Source organism: Cololabis saira, chromosome 19 (genome assembly GCF_033807715.1).
Source record: "Cololabis saira isolate AMF1-May2022 chromosome 19, fColSai1.1, whole genome shotgun sequence".
Lineage (NCBI taxonomy): Eukaryota > Metazoa > Chordata > Actinopteri > Beloniformes > Belonidae > Cololabis > Cololabis saira.
In genome coordinates, this window is record NC_084605.1 from 27,013,196 (window position 1) to 27,038,430 (window position 25,235).

Genomic DNA, 25,235 nt, shown 5'->3' on the forward strand with positions numbered 1-25,235 from the left:
AAGACTGCAACACAAGGAGATAAGGACGTGTGAATATCTTGCAGGAAGTCTTGAAAAATCAAATAGATTAGGATTCTCTGTGCAAGAAAGTCCAATCTCTGCAGGCAGTAATCCCAGCTGCAGAGAGGGGACTGTTTCTGAACAAGACAAACATGCAGACTAGAAGAAAGCAGAAAACTAAATTAGCACACTCGGCCTGAAGAACATGTGAGCTGGATTTATTAAACATTCACACACATACAGTATGTATGTGAAAGCTGCGAAATCTCTGTCGGCTGACAGCGGATACCCTGGCTTTGTTCTCTTAATGGACCTGTTCCGTTTTTATTATTCTGAATACCTTACCCACCTGAAGAGCCTGAGGAGACTTTATCCTGGCCGTCTCCTCTCGTGAAACGCTGCAAGATACAGTTTCCTTTTCTTTGCCTATTCTTCTCCTTTTATCGGCCACAGCTACAGTTTCAAATTGCTTCCTCCTCTTGTGCGCCATCCCCTCCATCCCCCACCCCTTCTTCATTCCTGCTTTCTTCTGTGGTCCATATTCTTGCATCTGACAAATGATCGGCATTGATTCACACAAGAAGGCATTCAGGGACCTCACAGCCAACACAAAAGAATTTTGTAAGAATCTTTTTTTTTAATGAAACACAAAAAAAAATGCAATAAAATTAAGATAAATACTTTTTCTTTTTGTACATGTGGAAATATTTAAGTCATATTTCCAAAGAATGACTGAAATTACATAATATATTTTAGTAGGCTATCTCAACCATACAAAGCAGATTCCAGTGGGTCTAAAAGAAATAAAACAGAAAAAAAGATGTTGCCTATATGACCAAATGTGATGTTCAGAACTGATTCCAGTGTTTCTTAAACAAAATACAGCTTAAAAAAATTCAATTAAAGACCCATAAATGTAATATTTCAAAATTGAGTTTCACATTAGATTCTGTTTAAAGCTTTTGCTTTGCAGTGTAACAGCAACAATGTTGTTAAAAATCAGTCAAAGTCCTAAAGGAAGAAAAAAAGGCATTCATGTTCTTCCTCCTGTACATCCTATATACCGACAACAGTCATCTCAGGTTTGCATGAACCGAAAATGATGATAAACATATTAAAAAAACCAAACATGAAACGCACAGACATTTTTGGCAAAGCAGGAATAAAAGTGACAAGAAGCATAATTGATGATTTGATCCTCTCTTTTTTTCTTCCATTTTTTTCTCATCTCTTAACATTGTCCCATTGATTGGCTCTGATTGTCCTTCACAGTCACATGTTGCCATTCTGGTTGCCATAGAGACCTCAAGTGCATTGGCTCGGCAGTGTGTATACAATGTCACTGCAACTTTTTCTCGGAGGCCGTCATAGCAACGCTGGATGAACACGAGCGGACAAGAAGAGGAAGTCTATCAAATACCTCTGTGATTGCAGGGGTCCCGGATTCAGATCTGATTGAGCGTCTTTCATAAAAGTGTATCCATCTAATAAGGGGAAGCGTAAAACTAACAGGTGCTTTGGTATGTTTCTTTTTGCTGCCAGATAAATATCTACATTTCCTACTCGAATACAGACTAAAATAGATAGTAGATTCTTTTAGGATCAAAGAACAGCAGGGACTCAGCTTGCTTTTCCAGTATTAGTTAACAAAAAGGAAATGCACTTTCTAAATCAGAGTAAAATAAAAAGAAAATAATTGGACACATGTAAAAAGAGCTTTTTTTTTCTCAAATTTCCTTATAAAAACATCATATCCCAAATACCTTTTACACATCACCTCTTGCCTCAAGCAATATAGTTCCAACCAAATAGTTTTCACATCTGTCGCAGAGTTTGACCACTAATCCAAACCTCCACTCGTGTTCAGTGCATTGAGAGAGAAGGAAACATAACCCCGCCTCCTAATTCTGTTAGAACCACCCACCTGCCCTAAAGACAAAAAAACCCAGCCTAAATAAAATAATCTTCTCTGCAAAAGAACCATCAGGAAACAGGAACAAATATATATGTATAAGTATTTACATTGTGTTACTCTACACAAAACGCTGTACAAAGCGCACACACTCGCCCATATGCACACACAGCTCAAATAAACAATCCTACCGCCTGTACATGTGTCTTCGCACCCAGACAGGAGGGTGCGAGAGAGGTATTGACGTGTATGGCTTGAAAGAAGAAAAACATTGTTCTGCGTTTAAGCCGCAGAGACTAAAAAACTACACGTTACGTTCTGGATTGATTAACAGAAGAGTGTCAGAGACATACTCATGCTGTATCACCACGTCAGCGTCTTTGCTCGGTGAGCGCGGGTGCCCACGTGCATGACCACACGCATACTGTACAAACACACACTCACGCACGCACGCACGCACGCACACACACACACACACACACACACACACACACGAGTTAAAGCACTATTTACTTAGAGTTCATTAAATGCTGAACAGGGTCTTCGCAGAAGCTCTGCAAACAGACGTACAGTATACACATTTAAACACACAGTCCAAACTACAGTGTTTAATGGTCCTGTTTGGGGATCTCTCAATCACGTTGTGTCGTAGTTATACTACCAGTATAAGACCATTAAAACCAACCAAACCAGTGTGGTTTACAACAAGTCTCTTCTTATCCTACAGTTTCTCCCGCTCTCTGAATCTTGGTCTCAGAAAGCAAAGTGTGCTGCCTTTTTTCGCTCCACAAAATGTTAAAGATACAACACTACAAAGTGCTCATGTCCATGGTTTCTGTTCTTTTGTTGCAATAATCATGTTGCAATTACGAGACAGCCATATGGGAAAGGCAAATAAACTCCTGATGCCACAAGGAGCCAAGTCCACATCTGCAAATGGGGGGTTAAATCTGGCATGGATCAGACTTTTCCTCAGAGCAAACAGGACTTCTCTAAGTGCCAGTATTGTCAAGGCTTTAATCCAGAGGGCTAGCTCCTTCTTCAACGCGCAGAGCCAAAAGTCTTTGTCCGTATTTGCCTCCGCCCCCTGCTCTATGTTGAAGGACCCTTGCTGGAACTCCTGGGATCAGGTTAACAACTGGATCTCTCTCTCTCTCTTTCGCCAGGGATCCTAGGACACGATGACCATGCCGTCTGCGCTGATCAGCTGGCCCGTGGTCGGCTCGTACGTTCCAGCCAGGTAGAACAAGTCGTTCGCTGTGCTGCCCGGCTTGCGTTCGTGCATCAGGTGGTCGTACTCGGACTTACTGACCACTTGGCAGCGATGGGAGATGGTCTGCACGTCATTCTCATCTTCGTGGCTCGACTGATACAAGGCGTTCTAGTGGAGAGAGGACGGGAAAAATGAAATATCACGTGACTAATTGTTACCATCACCGTTAGAAAACATCCTTGCACGTGCTTGGGTTTACCTTGCCATCGCGGTGTCGCTTTCCCAGACGAGTCTCCTCCGGGTGGTAGAACCACTTGACCCTGACCACCATGCTGGAGCTCCACGACTCCCAGAGGCTTTCCACTCTGCCCACATAAGGCAGCTGGGGCCGACCGGGTGAAAGAAACACGGCGCAGTCTCCCACACGCACCATCTCCTTGCCCCGCACGATGGCCTTGTAGAAAAGCTTACGGGCTTTACCCTTCAGACCTCTTCTCTGTCAAAGACAGAGAAAATAGCACTCTCAGTGGATTCATTCAGCATGGAGGGATTATTTTACCACCTGAATTATTTCAGGAATTAACTCGAGTTTCTGATTGCTCTGCTAAACCCACAATGTAGCACGATTTAATGAGTTTTCCCGATTCAAAACATTGACTTTAGCCCAGAAATATGGGTAGTTTACCTAACCTGTTTTCAATAAGCGTAAAGAGCCAGCTTACTTCTTTAAGGAGACATTTTTGGGGCCTGAGGGCACATCTGCATGGCCATGGTAGTTTTTAATTCCCTTTTTTGGACACTTGAAAATGCTACTGACCCAGTTTTAGCTTGAAATCACCAAGATTATGATTTTATTTGGACTCGCGCTATGTTTGTGCCTTTGCTGCAATTCTCTGTTGTTTGTCGACTGCCACGAGTCCGTTTTTACAGAAGAAAGCAAAGACACCAACCTTGACCTGTCTGGCTAATAATGGATAAGGAATAAAAGCTTTTCTCACTGTGTTGTCTATGCCGGAAGCTTTTTGATAATAAATTTGGCTTTTTAATCAAGCTCCAGCTGTCTCGGTTCTCAGGAAAGAGACCATTGCTCAAGCAGTTCACGACAGCTCCCTTAACCTACAGCACTATTAACAACCGGTCATGTGACATGCGCTTTCAGCCATGTTGTTTAAGATTTTAGATTATTTATGAAATAATACTAAAACATAATTTTCATTTTAAGAAACCACTGCAAAATTGAAATGATTACACTCATCCCCATCCTCCATTATTTGGGAATGGTTTGAGCCCTTATTCTTTGGACTTTTCAATACCTACCTAGCTAATCTCTAGGTAGTGTAAACCTTAGTGTGTTAGAGTCAGTAGTCATTGTCGCAGCTATAGAACAAGACTATAATTGTTAGTCTCAAATATAGCTTCGCGGTAGATATGCTGCTATAGGCTTATGCTGCAGGGGGGCACCGACATGATCCACTGGGCGGTGCCTCTCACCCTTCTTCTCCTCTCCTTTTCCCTGCCTCTCTTCTCCATTTCCATTTTTATTTATTACGGTATAAATATCTCATAGCTATCGTTTTTGTCATCGTTCCTGTAGTTTCTTGTGCCGGCCCCCCTTTTTTCTCTTTTTTGCATGTTTGCAGGCCGGAGCCTCGGGAGCTGCGTTCTGGCCCGCTCAAGGTTTCTTCCCTCCTAAAGGGGAGTTTTTTCTTGCCACTGTTTGTCTTAAGGCTTTTCTCCCACTAGGGGAGTTTTTACCTGCCATTGTTTATGTAATAATTGCTCGGGGGTTTATGTTTATGTTTATGTTCATGTTCATGTTCTGGATCTCTGGAAAGCGTCTAGAGACAACATCTGTTGTATTAGACGCTATATAAATAAAATTGAATTGAATTGACTTGTAACAACCTTGTGAAATATTTGGTACCAAGCATTAAACTTCAATAGAGATGAAAACGAGATATTACCTGCATACTGCTGATTTAATGTACAAACCATACAGTACAAAATATAAATAACACATATTTTCAAACAATTTCCATCTTCAGCAACATCTTGGACACAGAAAATTGTCAAATACAAGTCAAAGTTCGTACCTGTGTGGGGTTGCCGGACCACTTCCAGAGCTGCCGCCGGGGCAGCAGAGGTGTCATGTTAGGAAGAGGCTCTGGTGACGACATCCTCTGTTTCTTAGCTGTTGCAGAGTCCTTGGAGGCAGGTTTCAGCTGGTGGGCCGCAGGGCTGCTCGGGCTGTGATGGTGGTTGTTGGGAAGGCTTTCTTTTCTCTTGATCTGCATCTTCGCTGTGCTGCTGTTGGCCAACATACTTCCTTTTGTCATGTACTCCTTCCTTTCGTCTGCTCTGTCAGCCCGTACCTTTGACCCTCCAACGGCCATGCCAGGTTTGGTCACATAGCCGTGAGTTGGGGCTGAAGAGGAGGAGGAGGAGGAGGGGCAGCTGGACATTGTAGGGTCGGGGCTTCGGAGCTCGGAGTTCATGCTCTGCCTGTTTTTGTGTTTGTCCTGCTGGAGAAGAGCGCGACGGAGCAGCACGGAGGAGGTCTCTTCATCTGAGGAGTACGAGGAGTCATTGTCTGAGGAGCAGAGAGATGAGGACGATATGGAGCCGGAGCAGGAAGAGGAGGAAGAAGAGGAGGAGAAACAGATGGAGGGTCTAGACAGAAGGCGACTGCCACGGTGTGATGTAACAGCTGCTCTTCTTCTTCTGGCATCGACTGCTTCGCCATCGTCCTCATCATCTTCATCCAGTTCAGAGTAGGAGCTGGGGAAGTCACTGCCATAGTCCAAATTGTAATCTCCTCCTTTTACTCCAAGAGTAGCAGGGAGAAGATCCTTTCTCAGAGGTGGAACACCCTGTACAGGACCCTCAGGCCGAACCCCAGAAACATCTCTTTCCCCACCTCCCTTCTTGCTGTCTTTCACCAGCAGAGAAGGTTGGATGTAGCGCAGTGGTGCCCCTGCAGAGGCATGGCTTTTTAGTCCTCTCCCGCCTCCCCCACCAAGTCGAAGCAAAGCTTTACCATTCTTCGTTTTGGGCGAAGTCACTCCTTCATGGTCAAGCTTGACTAAGAAGTGCTTCCTGTCACGATCACTCACAGACTTGCGGCTGCCGGCGGCCGTAGCCATGGTGACGGATGGCGAGCAAGTGGAATCCCGGAGTCCAATAGAGGCCATGGTGGTAACTGGTCTCCCAGAAACACAGGATCCACCATTTCCAAAGGTGGAGTAGCCGTTAGCAATGCTGCTGAATGAGTCAACCTTGAAAGGAGAGCCAAAAATACTTTTAAGAGGGGTTGGTAGCGGTAGAGAGTGCAAGGCAGGCTGATGAAACAACCCTGAATCCTGCTCTCGTATCTTCCGGGTCTTGCGGGATGTCCCATTGAAGAGGAAGAAATCAACCGGGGGTCTCTTTCGCGGCATGGACCAGTTCAACAAAGGAGAGTTGCCTTTTGCTACAGTGTCTGCTACTGAAGTCGGAGTGCTGGCTGGTTTTGGCGCAGAGTGGATTTTCTTTGGCCTGCCAACTGAAAAAGTAGCCAGCGAGAGAGAGAGAGAGACAGGGGGTTTTAATCAATGAGAAATGACAGGTCTTAAAGGCAAACTGTGATTAATTGAGAAACCAAGCACTTTTAGTGAAACTTGATCTTTATCTCTTTGTTCTCCACCTAGTTTTGACATATCCATTACTCATATGGCTCCAAACCTGGTCGACCCGTCTATCTACCTAGGCTTATTGTCAGACCGAGTTTGAGGTGAGTTTGTGGCTTAAGTTTACAAGGCACAGTGATGAGAGTCCGTGAGATCATGATTAATGTGGTTTTATTGAGGGCAAACAAAAGGTGGCAAACAAACTTAACTGTGAGGCATCTCATAAGTGTGTGACAGTTGTCTTAAGGATTTGAGTAATCCCCTTTACCAGTCAATAACATGTCTATTGACAGGAACAGACCAAAAGTTTGGACACACCTTCTCATTCAAACAAATGGGGAAGTGTGTCCAAACTTTTGGTCTGTACTAGGGATGGGCGGTATGGACTAAAAAATGTATCACGATAATTTCTGGCATTTATCCCGATAACGATAAAATTGACGATAAAAAAAATACCAATTCAACTCCACCTTTTTAACTATAAATCTATCTCGCTCTCAGATCCGCCATGTTTGTTACACAAAAACGTCATCAACGGGAATTTATCCTTCTTTCTTTCTTTCTTTCTTTCTTTCTTTCTTTCTTTCTTTCTTTCTTTCTTTCTTTCTTTCTTTCTTTCTTTCTTTCTTTCTTTCTTTCTTTCTGTCTCCTTTCTTTCTTTCTTTCTGGCTCCTTTTTTTCTTTCTTTCTTTCTTTCTTTCTTTCTTTCTTTCTTTCTTTCTTTCTTTCTTTCTTTCTTTCTTTCTTTCTTTCTTTCTTTCTTTCTTTCTTTCTTTCTGGCTCCTTTCTTTCTTTCTTTCTTTCTTTCTTTCTGGCTCATTTCTCTCTTTCTTTCTGGCTTCTTTCTTTCTTTCTGGCTCCTTTCTTTCTTTCTTTCTTTCTTTCTTTCTTTCTTTCTTTCTTTCTTTCTTTCTTTCTTTCTTTCTTTCTTTCTTTCTTTCTTTCTGGCTCCTTTCTTTCTTTCTTTCTTTCTTTCTTTCTTGCTCATTTCTTTCTGGCTCCTTTCTTTCTTTCTTTCTTTCTGGCTCCTTTCTTTCTTTCTTTCTTTCTTTCTTTCTTGCTCATTTCTTTCTGGCTCCTTTCTTTCTTTCTTTCTTTCTTTCTGGCTCCTTTCTTTCTTTCTTTCTTTCTGGCTCATTTCTTTCTTTCTTTCTGGCTCCTTCCTTCCTTCCTTCCTTCCTTCCTTCCTTCCTTCCTTCCTTCCTTCCTTCCTTCCTTCCTTCCTTCCTTCCTTCCTTCCTTCCTTCACATACGTTTTTTTTTGACGGTATATCGTGAAGGGTAAAATATCGCCCATTCCTAGTCTGTACTGTACGTAAAAGCTGCCATATGGAGTCTTAAGCGTGTAATTTAAATCTCCCTACCTGGTCTTTTTTCCTGAGGCCTCCCTCCCGCCTCTTCAGAGGCCGCTTTCTCTGTGGGGGTGTCTTTCTTCTCCGTAGTAATGCTTCGCCGGCCTCGACGACCAGGAGAAATCAGTAAAGCAGGAGAAGGTTCAGCACCTGACATAAAAGAGTTGTAAGGTGACGGCATTCCTCTTATTTGTTAACTCTCAACTCCTGCGACTCTTAACAAAGCCGCACTCACAGCGAATTTGGTATCCTGGAGGTAGAAGTCTGATGTTTACAAGAGAGATCCTTCCCCTGTCTCCGTCATCAAACTCTACCATTACACCGCTCTCCTTCTCCTTCTCCTCCTCACCTGGACCTCCTAACGCACAAAAAAAGGAAGGAGGACATGACTTTCGGGGGGGAAAGACAGAGTATGTGAGAGTAGTGTGAGGTTCCTAGCACTTGTGGCTAACCTTGGTGGACGTAACCAGGGTAAAGGCAGCGAGAGCGCTCGCTCCAGTAGGCACAAACCCGTGTCCCCGCCGTCAGGATGGCTTCATTCTGGGGTCGTACATCCAACACCTGAAGAACAATTTTCCAGTCAAAGAGAGTACGACTACCAAAAGTCTGTAAATTATAACAAAAACAATAAGGCCTCACTCACAGCCTCTTGAAGTAGTTGCTCCAGTGAGTAGATCCGGGGCCGATTCCCTCGTTCCCCGTCAATGATGACACTGAATCTGAGGGAGACAAAAGGAAATAGATGAACAATTATAAAAGTTGGAGTTTTTAGCACCGTTTTTATTGTTAAACTTAAGAAGTAGTCTGTTGAAAGCTGGGTTTGTGTCATAAGAGCTCAGTGCCTTTCTTCTTCTTATTCTGCAGGGATATGTGCTGGCAAACACTTCTGTATATCTTGGCTTTGAAGTTTAACTAGACTTCCTGTTTGTAAAGATTCTCCCTGCTGCCAGATACATTTTCATTGTTATTTTTTTTTTTTTAACCAAACAAGTGAAATGTCTCTTTAGTTGTAAAGGACTGCTACAAAATCAACTACCCATAAACACTTGGAAATAAGAAAGAACAAAATCCCTTTAAACAAGGGCCTTGTATCACATTTGCTGTGTGAGAATTAGGGTTGCCACCCGTCCCGTAAAATACGGAATTGTCCTTTTATTTGAGAAAAAAATGTTGCGTTCCGTATTGAACTAATACGGGACGCGATTTGTCCCGTATTTTCATTAATTTGTACACCATATTCTAGTTGAATTATTGAAATAAATTAACTTTTACACCATATTCTAGTTGAATTATTGAAATAAGTTAACTTTTACACAATATTCTAGTTGAATTATTGAAATAAGTTAACTTTTACACCATATTCTAGTTGAATTATTGAAATAAATTAACTTTTACACCGTATTCTAGTTGAATTATTGAAATAAATTAACTTTTACACCATATTCTAGTTGAATTATTGAAATAAGTTAACTTTTACACCATATTCTAGTTGAATTATTGAAATAAGTTAACTTTTACACCATATTCTAGTTGAATTATTGAAATAAATTAACTTTTACACCATATTCCAGTTGAATTATTGAAATAAGTTAACTTTTACACCATATTCTAGTTGAATTATTGAAATAAATTAACTTTTACACCATATTCTAGTTGAATTATTGAAATAAATTAACTTTTACACCATATTCTAGCTGAATTATTGAAATAAGTTAACTTTTACACCATATTCTTCACCTGTAGGCTATATTATACATCTGGGCTGATGTGGACATACAGAGCATAGGAGGCTATTTCAGTTGCTAGTATGGTTGTCTGTCTCTACAGTCATGAAAGTTCAATGCTATTAAAGCACTTTAAACTTTAAATTAAAGCATTTTGTTTTTCATAAATGTGTTTCATAAAATAAACACATTTTTATTCAGTTTAGAAGTTTAAGGGCTTTTTTTTTTGGCTCCTGCGCTGCTGAAATCAGGGCGTCCCTTATTTCTATTTCTGAAAGGTGGCAACCCTAGTGAGAATATCAGTGGTTAGCAAAACACTGTGGCGAGAGAGTGGGGTCCTACATGTCAGGCAGGTGCAGGGTTTGAACACAGGCGGCGTACAGCAGCTCATCCTCCTTTGAGATCAGGATCTTCAGCCCGTCTACCAGCATCTCTTTACTCAGCACACAGTTTGGCAGGGCTGAGGACAAAAGGGGAGGTTGAAAGATGAAGCAGATGAAAGGCGGGACATATATAAACTGTGAGGGTGTTGAATAATTGTGAAGTGAAGAAAGGAGCAGGAACGGTAATGTAGATGCAGAGGTGTTGTGCAACACGGTTTTGAACCTGCATAAGTGTCATAGTGAATGATGTGTCACTGTTTATGCCCACCAGGTATCCTGCAAGGCATGTTGGGGGGAAGGTGTGTCAGCACCCCTCCTTCCTCTTCATCTTCTTCCTCATCCTCCTCTCCCTCAGAGAAGCTGCTCTCTTCATCCAAATGAAAGCCGTCGTCGGCTGCAAAGCTCTGCAGGAGGCGGCTCACGGCGTGGCCCTTTTCCTGAGCGAGAAAACAGGACGTGACGTCAGCGGGCAGAGAGGCATAAAGCAGGATGGGATGTTGCTTCACTTTATACACTGATGAATCAACAGTAAAGAGGACCTACAGGTGACTAAGGCCCCGTTTACACGGGGCAAAAACGGAGACGTTTTCATGCGTTTTGGCCGTTCGTTTACAGGAAAACGGAGGTCAAAGCCCCCAAAAACGATCATTTCTGAAAACTCCGGCCAAAGTGGAGATTTTCAAAAACTCAGTTTTCACGTTTGCGTCTAAACATTATGCGACAGAAACGTCACCAGCAGCGTCATGAGTGCGACCTGTGTTTACAATTTGTTTGGCCACCGTCAATATTTTCTTTTATTTTACCTGTTTTAAATTCTCTCAGACTCTCGTTCCGTCTTGGAAGTAAAGCCTGAATTATGGTCCCGCGTTAAATCGACGCAGAGCCTAAGGCGTAGGGTACGCGGCGATGCGCGCCGTACGGTGCGCATCGCCGCGTACCCTACGCCGTAGGCTCTGCGTTGGTGTAACGCGGAACCATAAATCAGCCTTAACTGGAAGTTACACGTGTCATTTGTTGATGTTTTTTTCCAGGATTCTGATTGGCTGGAATGACGTTAACAGCGTTTGCATGCGGGTCCGTGTAAACGAGGATATTTTTGAAAACGGAGAGGGGAAAATATCAGTTTTTGTAAATACCCGGCTACGTGTAAACGTGGCCTAAATCAAATGTTTCCGTTGGATGTGATTCATGTGGTGAATGCATTAGTGAAATGCAAACGTGGCTGGCAAACGCCTGATATAACTTCACTTGAATATTCAGGATTTTCTTTTCGTCACACGCCGATTTTCACCATTACATTTACTACAGCCCCTGAACTGACTGTACGTCAGCTTTTTTTTTTTTTGCTGTGGGCGGCTTCACATCTCAGTGTCTGACACACACCAACACCAGATACCACTCATCTCCAGACCAGTTTAAGCTAGTCTCTCCAAAGATGACACATGACTGATGATGGAAAGTCAGCTCACCCAACAGGTTCCTGCTTGTATTCAGGCTTTCCAAGGAACAGACCATAATAATCAATACAAGTACAAGTGTGTCTTTTGGAGTTTTCCACACCAGGAAGCCATATATTTTAATGACAGAGGTTTCATCACCAGAGGGCTTGGATGGTAATTTCCTGTTAGTCCTGATGCATGTGTGTGTGTGTGTGTGTGTGTGTGTGAGGGTGTGTAGAAGCATGCATGGGTGTGTGTGTGTGTGTGTGTGCTGGGGGGGAGTGGGGGGTGGGGTTGTGGCCAATGATTATCTTAATATTACTCTGTTTGGTTTGGAGTTATATGTTTTTGGACATTCCTTCATGATGACTCAGCAGCGAAGGCAACCTCGGGGCATTTAACGTTGAAGTAAGTGTGAGTTTCTTGCCAGCAGCTGCTTGTGCAGATCAAGTCAGCCTGTCGTCTGTTTGAACAGCCTGTGTGTATACAGGCGCTCTCCTATAACAAGAGCAAATTTGACAAATTGACTGATTTACAGCTGATGTTAAGCATCTCCCCATAAGGGCGCAGAAGTTATTGGTAGGTGCTGTCAGTGTTAATCTATGGGGCTGTCAAACTTCCTGGTGGGGTGTGGCTGACTTCAACGGGCAAGAAATGCTACAAAAAGTAACCTTTTATGAGGTTTCGTTTCTGTTTTAGCTGCTTTTCAAGTCAATATCTGAACCTTACTTAACCAACTCGTTGTTTTGTGATGCACAAGAAAAGCAAGTCTCTCCTTTTATGGAAAACTCCTTGATAAAGTGATGTAATTTATGGTGATATTAATAATTTAACCTCATCATAGCACTTCTAAAACTGCCAGCAGAATTGATCTTTAATGACTACGGGGGACAAAACATCTGAAGGCGTGCATATTTCTAGCTCTGGAAGAGCACTCCGCTGCACTGCTTTCTGGGCGTGATAATAATGCTGAATATTGTCGGATTTCCAGCTGGTACAATAGGTGTCTTGTAAATCTTTTCTGCTTAAATGTGCAGTTTTATTAGTGCCCAGAAGGAAAATGCATGATGGAAAGTTTTTGAGGGTGCAACATAACAGAAATGCCTCACCTTTTCCTGGAAGCCCTGAGCCATAGAAAGCTTCCTCCTGTCATCCTTGCCGACTCTCTTCGCCTCTGGCAGAGTCCGGTGGTTTCCGTGGGTGTCTCCAAAGCTGCAGGCCACTGGCGACAAACCCCAGTAGCGCATGCAGGCTCTTTTAGCCCCCAGTTGGTCTGGCCGTCCCCGTTTCATGTTGGCAACATTTGGCTTCCTGGGCGCTCTTCTCTGACTTGTGCAGAACAAGCTCCCCTTGCCTTAGGACCAAGACGAGCAAAATTGTAAATATTTTGTATGTCATGTAAAGACATGATACATATGGTGCAGGTTTTGTTACGAACCAATGATAAAGGCTAAAATGCAGACCAAAAAAAAAAGAAATCAAGAGATGAGAAGGCAGAGAATGTGGTGGGACTGAAGACCTGGAAACTCCTCAGAAAACCATTCAATCTTTCAATCCAAGTTCAAAAGAACCAAAGCAAATCATCAAAGCTTGAGTAACGGTGTTCATACAACCCCAGAAAAATGTAAATGCATGTATTAAATATCTCACCAGGAGGTCCTGGTCTGTCAGCCCTGGCGTTCTGGTTTGCTTGCTGCTTGGAGGACTGTGATGAAAAAGACAAAGCCCCAGCAGGGTTTGCAGGAACTTCTTTAGAAGAGGAGCTAATCTTGATGTCGCCTGCTCCATCTTCACTGTCGTAGCTGCCGTCTTCCTCCTCTGTGAAATCCCAACATCAGCATGATCAGTCAGAGAGCTTCAAGTGATTTACATGCGAACACTGTTGACAGCCGGGGCTCGCTTGATGAGGTCTATTGACAGCAAGCGCTCAAGAGTCCTTTGCATCTGAAGGACAACTCACAAGTCTGTGGCCACATTTGAATAATCCTGACAGCCAACCAAGATCTTTGAGGGCTTAGAAAGTGAGGCATTTTGTCACATATTACCAAAAGCAAGCCTGGTTTTAATGGCGACACGATAAAGTGCAGCTCATTTCTAAATGGCAGAAGCAAATGCACGTGCACGGCGCTGCGTGCATGCACAAGCAGATTGATATTGGCAGCCGTGTGTCGCTGACTGTGGGGGTCGTGTCAGGTGTCGACACATCTCTGACACACTTGTCACTTACACGGCATTCCCGTCAACACTTTGCCTCACACACACACACACACACACACACACACACACACACACACACACACACACACACACACACCCTCTTTCCAATCCTCCATTGCCACAAGGTATATCAAGTTTTATAGTTTTCTTGAGGATCCGTGCGTTTCCATATTCAACTCTCCTAAAAAGTTAAAAGTCATATTTGGTGTGACTGTCTCCTCAGCTCAAGGCCTCCGTGGAAGACGTTTTTTCACGGGGTTGGAGACGGGGAAGAGGGGAGGGGGAGCATGGGGTGTGACATTCTGGATGGGGCCGGAGCAGGCTCACGTTACGGTGCGCTGATGAGGGCGGGGGGGTGGTGTGGCCGTATTGGCCGCCTCGCCTGTGGCAAGTCGTTAAGGGATTTAACAGTGTGACAGACGAGCCGGGATGTGAGAGGGGGAAAGATGATGGCCGACATCTCACTTGATCTTTTATGTGCACACACAAACACACATGGACGCACTCTCATAACAAAACCCCCGTGCTGAATGGTCCACGTTCCCTTCAGACAAATGGACACTGCCTGACCGCCTTAGCTTACAGTACGCTGCAGACTCTGTGTTGAGCTTCGCTTGTATATCTCATTTTGAATTAATTGGTTCAAGGAAAGGCTAGAATAACTCACCATGGTCTGACCCCTCGCTGTCACTCCTGTCTTCTCTTATTTCATGTTTCTCAGAGGCCTGGCTGTCCTTGTGATGCGCTTTGTTAGAGTCTATCCCCATCAGCACTTTGGGTTTTCGACCCCTCTTCCCCTTAATGGTCTGAGCAGCTGCCCGGTCTTGCTGCAGGTCTGAGAGATCCACAGCAAAGGAGAGTCAGCTTTGGGATGCTACCTTGTGAAAAACGAGTGTGTATGTACTGTATATGCTTTCCCCACCTTTTCCTTCTTGTCCGCAGTGACTCTTGGAGGGGTCCTCCTCGCTGCTGTGCAGAACGCCCGACGAGGCGGCGCCACGCTGGGCTGCAGCCTTCTGCTTCAGCTGGGTCACCCGCCTGGCCAGCCTGGAGCTCAGGGTGCTGGGCCGACCTCTGTGCTTACAGCCGGCTTTCATCTGTGGACGGAGAGCGGAACAACTCATTATTGACTCATTTCTTTCTGCTAATTGAAATATCCATGAAAGGAGCAGCAGGAGGAGGCTGGCAGAGTGTGTGTGTGTGTGTGTGTGTGTGTGTGTGTGTGTGTGTGTGTGTGTGTGTGTGTGTGTGTGTGTGTGTGTGTGTGTGTGTGTGCCAGCAGGAGGACTGACCTGTGCAGCGCTGAGGCTTTTGAAGTTGTGATTGAACATTGAATTCCTGGCTTTTTCCTCCAGTAAATTCAGCCCAGCTCTGAAAAACATTAAAACACAGCAGAGAAGCTCTTAGACGAGACTATATCATAACGCACAACACGTCACAGAATCAATCTGATCACACTTCTTTTCTCTCAAGCATAATAATCTCTGCAACACTCCCTCTTTGCTCTTTAATTGCTGATTTCATTCCTGCCTCTGGTGAGATCGCTCATTGTCTCACAGTCCTCCCACTGTCCCTTCCCGTCTCATCTCCTGGATGAGGTAAGAGACGGGTTTTTTTGACGAATGTTTGCACAGTTTGACGGCAAACGCAGAAATATTCAGCGGCCGTGCGAATGCGAATCGCCACATAAAAGGGTGAGAAGGATCAGGTGTAAAGAAGCCTTTCTGGAGGAGAGAGAGAGGCAGAGGGAAGAGGAGAGTGGCTGAGAGGAGAGGCGAACGTGAGAGATGAAGCAGTCTCGGGGGAGTCTGTCCGCTGACCGGAGCTTCAGGGCTCAATCGATAAACACTAACCTCTATCGAACACTACTCCTCCCTCCTTCTCTTTCTCTGTCTGTCCTTCGCTGCCTGCGTGGACTCTTATACCACGGGCAGCCAGCACTCACACTCACACACACACACTTAGCGGCTGGTGTCTAAGGCAGGTGAATCCTATATTCCCACAGAGGGAAGGATTGGCTCTCGGCATCACTGCTCCGGGGAGAAGAGAGGCGAGAGGAGAACAGGAAAGGAGAGGAGTCTCCACATCTATACCTCATCTCTATGGTGCATCCCTTAAAGCAATATAATGTACTAAACACTGGAGTTTGTGGGTTGCTGGAGGGGTCTCAAAACACTTCCATGTGCCTGTTCCTCGTAGAGAAAGTGTGGAAGCTGCATCCAACTATATTCTAGCTTTTAAAAACCTGCCAACCCCTTCAGAAGAGAGAAAACAAGCAGATTTTGAACAATAATTCCATTCAGGGACAGAGTGTCATTTGCATTGTTATCTTATTTGAAAGAGCATCTTGTTTTACTGTGACTGGCGTGCTGGAAACTTTTCAGTTTGGTGTTCAAGTCAGATCTGCCAGAGCAGCGACGCTTTTGCCTTCAAATTGCTCAACTTCATGAACAATCTAAGTAAACTTTTGGGGCAAACTAGTGTCTGTGTCGCCTCATGCCTCCAACCAAGAGTGGGTGCAACTCCCACTCATCACATCAGCTCCAGCTTTCTCGTGATGGAACAATCTGCAAACATTCAGCACTTTATTTCCCTGAATCAATTTCAGACTACGAACTGTTTAACTGAAGGGTGTAACAGCTATCCTTAAACCACACTTAAGACATTAAATGATGCCTTAATTGTACGCCTTCCTCTGGTAAGTTTTTGTTTGGCTCTGCTCTTTGTACTAGCGCGCCGAAATGATATGATGACGTCTTACTCGTACGTAAGTGTTTACCCGGATTAACCCACGTTTTCCCTCGAAAAAAACGTTTTTATCTCAAGGGACTTCCTGGTAAAATTAAGGTTAAATGATGATAAAATTAAGATAACTGAAGGCTGAGCTGGGACAAAGTGTTTGAAGATGGGTTATTTGGAAAGGTCTGCACGAGGAAGACTATCAAGAAATAAATGCTAAAGTGCATTTTTTGACTCGAGCGTCTCAAGAGTAACAGTCAATTGAGTTTGCCAGATTACTCTCACCACCAGCCATCACGAGAAGACAGAAGCATAAACAAATGATACACCGCTTGTTCATAACAGCAGAAACGCTGTTTAGGCACGTAGAGACCAGCTCCACTAATTAAACAAGTTATATGTGTGTGTGTGTGTGTGTGTGTGTGTGTGTGTGTGTGTGTGTGTGTGTGTGTGTGTGTGTGTGTGTGTGTCTTTCATTGTCATTTTCATTAGCACTTTCTAATCACGGCACCCGTGACAAACCTTGAGTTTCTCTAATCATTTTATCAAGGCGAGGGGGGCACATGTTAACAGAGGTGGGGCATCATGAGAAAACACATTCATCACTGTGAGCGTTGAACACTTGCTGTGTGAGCGTGTGTGTGTGTGTGTGTGTGTGTGTGTCTGTGCGTGTGTGTTTTTGTACATACATGCGCCAGTATGGACGCTCTCCTGTCTGAAGTGTTAAATAACGTCTGGTTGTGTGTTGCAGCTGGCGAGTCATTTATCACTGTGATAACTGTATATTAGGACTTTGCCCAGGTTTGTTAATATATGCTGGCGGTTCATGTGGAATCAGGACATAATCAATACAAGTGATAAATATGATTAAAAGTGATTAATGGTGATTAATGAAGCGCTCATCTCCATTACCTTCTCTCATTAAAAATCACTGCCATCTTAACGCTCTCATTGCATAGTTCACTTTGTGTGTGTGTGCGTGAGTGTGTGTGTGTGTGTGTGTGTGTCAGTGAGAAGCTCCACCCAGAGCCAAATCAAGCAAATCATCAGCTATAGAGCCTTTGAATCAATTCAGCTGAAGGAGAACTTCTTGAAAATCAAGCGTGCCTTTCACTTAAAACACAAACAGAAATCAGGGTGAATGTGCTGGGCTTGCCAATCATGTTGATTATAGCGGCGCAGCATCAGAGCACTGACCTGAGTCTTTTAGAGCTCTCTGCAGCAGCGGCGGCAGCAGGGCCGGGGGTGGACTTGCGCTTGCGGGGGCGGCCGGGCCCCCTGCGAGCAGGGCTTTGAGACGTCTTGTCTTTCCTGCAGAGAGGACGACAAAAAAAAAGGAAGAGGACGGTGAAGAGAGGGATTAAAGATGCAGCAGGAGAAAGCAGGAAGGGGGATGTATCGGCTATAGGTCAAACTGCATTAAGTATGAGCAGGCAGCCAGCGCTGATGAATCAGGGGGATGCAGCATGAAAGCAGTGAATCCTGGAATGCACAACTCAGGCGTGTGTGTGTGTGTGTGTGTGTGTGTGTGTGTGTGTGTGTGTGTGTGTGTGTGTGTGTTAGTGTTGTCTCTGCTCACTGGTGGTCGTGTTTCCTCTGTAGTTTGGCCAGCTCTCTCTGTTTCTCTTTGTAGCGGCGCTGTAGCTCGGCCAGCTGGACACGCATGGCCAGCTCCTCCCCTCCCATCGTCTCCATGGAGCCCTTCACTGGGCACACCTGACGCACACACACGCACACACACACACACACAAAGCAGAGAGATTTAAATGCTGAGCACAATCTTCAGTTCAACAGGCACTGAATATGTAAGCAGCTAGTGTTTGGCCGGCTTGTTGATGGCATTCCTGAAAACAAAGCTCAGAGGTTTCATCACTAAAACAGCATGATTTCGTTAACCAACAGCTTTTACGTTTCAAATACGATTGCAGGAAGGCTGGCAGTGCTTCCTGCAAAAATATTTACCAAAGCCCTTTTAGCTCTGTAATTTCTTTAGATATATTACACCTTTGTTTTATTGAGCAGGTAATCCTATGGTTAATTTATTGTTTTGTATCTCCATTTAAAGCGTTCTAGCCTGGGATTTATGGACGGAGATGTTTACTTCAGATGTATTTATTCTGTGATGCATTGGGCTGCAATGCACTTTGTAACTCCAGTTTTGAAAAGTGCAAAGAAATATATGATATTTTATTGTTTTACTATGTTAAAACTGAATGTGTGTACACAAACGGCATCTCTGACCTGTGATATCCTGGTAAAATACGGCTGCTTTGAATAAAGCAACCAGATCAAATCAGTGTATAATCAGTATTCTGTTTGTGATTATTTAAGAGAAGTAAAAAAAAAAACTAGTGTGTTATATTGGTCGACACCTCAGTAACCCACAATTTAGCATGAATGATTCATGATTGGTGGCATGCATAAAACACACACTGACTGGAGTCCTCACCGGCTCATGCCGAGGCGTCCAGCTGCACTTCCTGCGCAGGTTGAGCCTCTTCCTTATTGGACACTGCTGCCCGGCCCCTGTATCCGCTCCCCCTCCCCCCATCTCCAAGGCCCGGGCGGCTGCCAGCGTTGCCAGACTGTGGAGGTCAGGGGTCAGCATCCCCTCACCTGCGCAGGAGATGGATTATTTCAGCTTAGATTGGTGTGCTGCATCGCGGGGCTGACACCGCCGTTAAAAAACGTGTCGCACGCCCGACAGATTTATCTCTCCGAGCGGCGAAAACCATGCCTTGAAAAGTGGTGATATTTATGATATTAGCTGTGTAGTTTATTTGATGTATACTTCTGTTCATGCCTAATCGTACACACACGCACACACGCAAGGGGGAAGTGGGAGGGGAGAGAACGATCTCTACATCTGTCACTGTCATTAACTCTGTCATTGTCACAGCACCGGCAGATGAAACAGAATATTCATGAGACGGTCCACACACACCAACACACTGAGTACACACCGGCATGATAACATTTTCGCTGAGCTACGCAGACATGGGCAAACCACGTGAGTGTATGTGGGGGGGAGCTGGAATGAACGGCGGGTGGTAGGAGGAGGAGGAGGAGGAGGAGGACTGCAACGCTGTGAGAAGTAAGGAGGGAGGGGGTGGGGAGTGAAGGGGGAGGAGAAGCAATAAGAGGCAAAGTGTTTATTGAGCTATCTATTTATTCTCCTACATCTCCTCATTATGGACATGGACAGAATCCAATTTCCCCTTCGAGGAGAAGACGAAGAGAGAGGATGAGGAGACGAGTGGAGGAGTTGTTTCACTGGATCACTCACAGTCTGTGCAGTGGACCTGCAAGGCCCACGCGCTGACACCTGACATGATTAAAACCTGTGCGCACCACTGGGATATGGACACTGAAATGTGGTAAACAGAGGAGAGAGGAGAGGGCAGGAGGGATGAGAGGCTTCGTCTGCACGCTGAAAAATGGGAGCATGAGAACAAAAAACGACAGGTAACTCCGGAGAGGGCGACTGAGAGCGAGCGGCAAGGAGCTGAGGGATGCGGCCCTATCCTATCCTATCCTGTCCTGGCCTGGCCTGGCCTGGCGGAGGTCAGCGCCGTTTCATCCGTCAGCCTTCTGAGCCAATGGCACGCTCCGATTACCCTGACAGGATGACATCACCACTGACATCATCACATCCTAGTGTAGTATTCTGGAGGAGGGCCACAATCGATACGCAGCTTCCGCCCACAGCTCACCACAGATGCACACTCATCTTTGCACAGTAATAACGCCACGCTGCGTCTCTAACGGGGGTGAAGGGTGCAATAAGAGGCGGCACAGGGGAGTTCAAGGGGAAAAACAAAAACAGTGCGAGGAAAATTAAAAACGATTACAGCCGTTAGGCCACTGTTCGAGCCCGTTTATGAAGTTTATTGAGATGAAAGACGGGGGAGGGAACGTATATCTTGATTCCTTAATCTGTAATTGTGATCTCCAGTGAACAGCAGAGATATCCCTCTGCATTGAAGAGTCCCATAAATGCATCTGTCTGGGATCGGTTTCCTCTACCGAATGCATTCACGTCGAGAAAAAAAAAATAAAAAAAAATAAATAAATAAAAGCATCAGCAGTATTAATAACGTTCTCTGCGATGAGGCCGGAGCAGGTTTGAAATAAATGTGTTGCAATTTGGAAAACGTTTTCCACGCCACGACATGACTTATTGATTTCACACCTATTACACATGCTAACCACGTGCGCACAGATGTAAACAAATGCACACTCACACACCTCTCTCTCTCTCTCACACACACATGCACACACACACGCACACACACACACACACACACACACACACACACACACACACACACATACACACGCACACACATACACACGCACACACACACACAAACACACACACACAGCAGCTGAGCGTCTTATGATTTTAACACTTATTAATTCCGTCAACAAGGCTTGCAGAGGCAGGATTTACACACAAGATTACATTGGTTTATTGAAAAAAGAGAAGAAGACGACGCATGTGTGTGTGTTTGTGTGTGTGAGGGAGAAGGTGCAGGCAGGGAGCAGGCAGCCTGGTGGAGAGACACATAGACTCTGATGGAGGAGAGCAGGGAATCATCTGGGATTACTTAACAGCTTAGCCACACACACACACACACACACACACACACACATGCACACACACAAACCGGTGTACACGCCACGCGCAAAACGTACACACACGCAGATGCTGGCATAAATAAAAACACTTTCTCTCAGAGGGATGAGAGGAAAATAGAAGCGCTTACAGGAGAAGTGTTTTAAAGGAAAGGGTCTAATTAGCGAAGCAAGACGCCAGCGCCTCGGGGACACGCTGGCCAGAGAGAGTGTGTGCATGTGTGTCCTGGCTTGTGTCTGAAGCTGAGCTCGTTTGTCCATCGCTGTGTTCCCTCGCACACACACACACACACACAGTCATCAGAATATGGGCGAGAGCAGAGAGTCACAGCGAAGGAAGTGAGCGGGACAGTTAGTGGGAAGTGTCTGTGCATTTGTGTTATATTTATTATCCACATCTGGACTGCACATGTTTCTAAAGCCACTTTTTAAAATTTTTTTTTTTTTGTGGTTCGTAGTAAGCGTGCCAATTTGTCTAGGGAAGAAATAAGTAGCATGTCAGTTTTTCTTTCTTTTCTTTTTTCTCATAATTTTCTTGGCATTTAACCTTTTAACCATTCAAGAGAAACAATTATACACAATTTGTTTTGATTTGTTCCTTTTTAAAGAAAGGAAACATCAATGTATTGCTTTGCAAGTGGCTGATGATAACAAATGTGTAAAACTTGATTGGGGAAAAGAATTAAATGAACTTATTCTCACCTTGGTTGTCCTCTTCTTTGCCTTCCCTGCTCCTCTGCTGGATCTCCAGCTCGGCCAGTTCCCCCAGTATTTCCATCCCATGGTGTGATGAGGGGCAGGGGGTCTGATCCACAGGTGCTGGCGGGTACAGGGCATCTCTATTGGCACACAGAGCGGCGGCAATCAAGAGTTCCAGGCTTCGTATGTAAGCCCCCTCGAGTTGGTCTGTTGTACTGGCTGTGGCGGGGAGGACTGGGTCAGCGGGTGGGGAAGGAGCAGGTGAACTACAAGTTAATTCTTCAAAATCTTCACTCAGACTTATCCCAGTCCCCTCCTCCTTCCCTTTATCCTCAACTATCTGTGTGTTCTCCACATCTTCGGGCCCATCCTCCTCCTCCACCTCCTCTTCTGGCTTCGCAGGCACAGAGACAGTACATTCAGCTGGTTCAGGCTCCATTTTCTCTGCTTCATCCTCCCTCGTGTCCTCTGTTCCAAGCTCCTCATCATCCTCCCGCTCTTTGGATTGCTGGGGCTCCTCCAGGCCCGCCTTCTGGCCCGAGCAACCCAGAGAGAGATCCACTTTTAGGGTTTTGCCTGCTGGGCAGGCCTGATCTGATACCGGAGCTGGGAAAGTACATGGCGGCAATCCAGAAATCTTGATCTGGGGCTCGGAGATGGAGCATCCTTTTGTTTCCTTCCCGGCCTCCTCCGTAACTCCGCTCTGGGATTCCACCACTTCGCAGTCTCCCCCATGCTCTTCCTTTCTCATGTCCTCCTCTACAGTGAGAGGTTGGATGTGACGTAGGTGTGGGAGGGACTTGGATCCAGGCTCCTCTTCCACCGTAGGTTGTTCAGCCAGCAGCGCCTCGGGAGACGAGGGCCCGGCCTTGTAACCCATGGCGATTGGAGAGAAGCTATAAACAGGTGGCAAGTCTAGTGGAAAGAGGAGAGCAAAGGTCAGATTCTGGCATAAACTAACACACAGTCTGTATGTTGGTCAGAAATATGATGTAAGGTGCAAGAAACAGTTTTCAATGACAACACATGTAAGAATTTCTGCTTTTGGGGTTATATAGTCACTGGCTGTTCGGGCTGAGGATGAAGCGTGTGATTACAGCTGACATACTGCATTAACAGCACAGTATATACAGTGTATTCCCTATATATAGGGAATACAGGGTGTGTTTAAGTACAATGTGTATTTAGGGCTGTTCGATTTTGCCCAAAAATAAAATCTCGATTTTTTTTCTCTCAAAATCCGATTTTCGATTACGATTACGATTATTTTGTGAATTGACAAAAGGCAAAGAAATGATTTCAAATATTTTTTTTAATGAACATTTGCCCCATTGGGCTTTAAGTGCTTTAAGTGCTCTTATTAAACCAAAAATGAATGAATAAAGTGCAAAACTCTGTAAAATAAGTTGAAAAAAGTTTAAATTGTAAAATATAAATATATAAAATATAAAGTTTTATCTCTGAAAAACAAAAAATCAGCCAATCAGCACTTGCAAACATACAGTAAGTTATATTTCCAATTAAATAAAACAAGACATTTTCTAATTAAACTAAACTGGGTCTTTGCATGCTTAATAATAATGCAACCCATGAAGGAGGTAGAGGTGTGTAATGTCAGTCATTACATTTGCTGTTCACATTTGCAAGTTTTTTGCAAGGAACACGAGCCGCATCTGGCTTGAGGGATGCCCGGTGGCATGTTACAACGCCCCCTCCTACACTAAAGAGCCTCTCCGATGGGGCACTTGTCGCAGGTATTGAGAGGTATTTCCATCAATCATTAATATGGTATCAATCATTAATAATATGTGTGCAAACAAGGTAAAAAGTAAAAAAAAAAAAAAAAAAAAGTGAAAAATCGATTTTACGATTTTCACGTTTTAACATCGTTCTAATTACATAATCGCGATTACGATTTAAAATCGATGAATCGAACAGCCCTATGTGTATTGTATGTATAGTCTGTGGTGTGAACCTGTGTATATGTGTGTCTGTGTAGAGGTGTGAATTTATAGATCTTTGTGGGATATTGATGATACCCCACTGTTTTCCTTTGATTGCAGCGGCAGCCTTGTCACCTCTACTCTGTTATTATTGATGATATCCCTCCGCCCCCTGACAACACAACCAGATGAATGTGTATCCTTCCGCCTGCGCTTTCCAAGGACCCCTGAAGGATAAGGAGGCTCTGTCTGAAGATACCACTGACCTTCCTCTTGTCACACACACACATCCACTGGGCTGGCAGGTCACACATACACATGCACACAAAAGAGTGTCCATATGCTTTCTCTGACCTTAATGGCTGGCCTACCTGCTGTCCCTCTTTAGCTTGCACCAAGAAAAAAGTGCACTCAAGGACACGAGACTAAGGGATCAGCCCTGCTTCAAACAACTTCTGCAAAATCAAAAGAATACCACGCTTCAAAGACCTGTGCCATGTTTCAGTGCAGCAACCTCCATCTCTCTAGCCCTTTTTCTCTCATATCTCTCTTTCTCTTTCCTGCCTGCTATCTTTGTATTTGTTGTTATCAAACAGTTCAACCTGCTTTTTCCAGTTCAGCCATAATACTCATTTCAAAAACCTACAGGTTTCTAGACACACACCTGGCTCTAAAGATTGTGGGTAGTCCTGAGGTGGTTGTCCTTCTCCTCTCTCGCTCCCTCTATCCAGCCCTTTGGAGAGGTGAGAGGGAGCAGGGCTGAGTGCCGGGGAGCGCGGGGCTGCTGCGGCCGGGCTCGGCGCGGGGGTCAGAGGGTTCGGCGGGTGTGGCCGCGTGGAAGGCGAGTGGTAGCAGGGCGACTGGCGGCTGCTGGGACACAGTCCCGGAGACGGCGTGGAGGTCTTGAGTGGAGGAGGGGTATGAGAAAATGGCTTCGCCACGTGAGAAGAAGCAGCGGATGAAGAAGATGAGGAAGACGAGGGAGTTCTGGACACCTCGTTGGGAGAGTGTTCGATGGTGATCGTGTGCTCCTCATGTTTTCTCTTTGAAAAGGGAAATGGAGAGAGGAAAATATTGCATAGGATGAGGCGATATTCCCATAAAATTAAAGCTACATTTATAAAGAAACGTTTTTTCAGCGCTATGACTCTTTACTCACTGATTACAAAATGATTTGGCAAAGTGGGAGCGCAAAACAGTCTACACTAACGCCTCCGTATCAGTGAAAACCTTGCTTTAAGGAGAGGAAGTTATTGTCATCAATAATATGTCCTAGTATGACTTTGCATAATTTCTGCATTCAGTGTTGTG

General features: G+C 44.7%; 1 protein-coding gene across 2 annotated transcripts in view; it reads right to left on the reverse strand.

Moving 5' to 3' along the window:
- Positions 1-548: 548 nt before the first annotated feature.
- The window catches only part of bahcc1b (BAH domain and coiled-coil containing 1b), a 64,875-nt gene continuing 40,188 nt past the window's right edge, over positions 549-25,235 (reverse strand). For both annotated transcript variants that reach the window (XM_061709061.1, XM_061709060.1), the window contains exons 10-28: positions 24,589-24,967; positions 21,985-22,896; positions 19,094-19,260; positions 18,224-18,360; positions 17,842-17,955; positions 15,198-15,276; positions 14,828-15,002; positions 14,573-14,740; positions 13,339-13,506; positions 12,798-13,042; positions 10,518-10,686; positions 10,209-10,326; positions 8,786-8,861; positions 8,595-8,703; positions 8,378-8,500; positions 8,155-8,292; positions 5,219-6,666; positions 3,385-3,621; positions 549-3,293 (exon numbers count right to left, since the gene is read on the reverse strand). In XM_061709061.1, the coding sequence (XP_061565045.1) occupies positions 3,084-3,293; positions 3,385-3,621; positions 5,219-6,666; positions 8,155-8,292; positions 8,378-8,500; positions 8,595-8,703; positions 8,786-8,861; positions 10,209-10,326; positions 10,518-10,686; positions 12,798-13,042; positions 13,339-13,506; positions 14,573-14,740; positions 14,828-15,002; positions 15,198-15,276; positions 17,842-17,955; positions 18,224-18,360; positions 19,094-19,260; positions 21,985-22,896; positions 24,589-24,967 (5,172 nt within the window). In that variant the 3' untranslated portion in view covers positions 549-3,083. The remainder of the gene's footprint in view (positions 3,294-3,384; positions 3,622-5,218; positions 6,667-8,154; positions 8,293-8,377; positions 8,501-8,594; positions 8,704-8,785; positions 8,862-10,208; positions 10,327-10,517; positions 10,687-12,797; positions 13,043-13,338; positions 13,507-14,572; positions 14,741-14,827; positions 15,003-15,197; positions 15,277-17,841; positions 17,956-18,223; positions 18,361-19,093; positions 19,261-21,984; positions 22,897-24,588; positions 24,968-25,235) is intronic.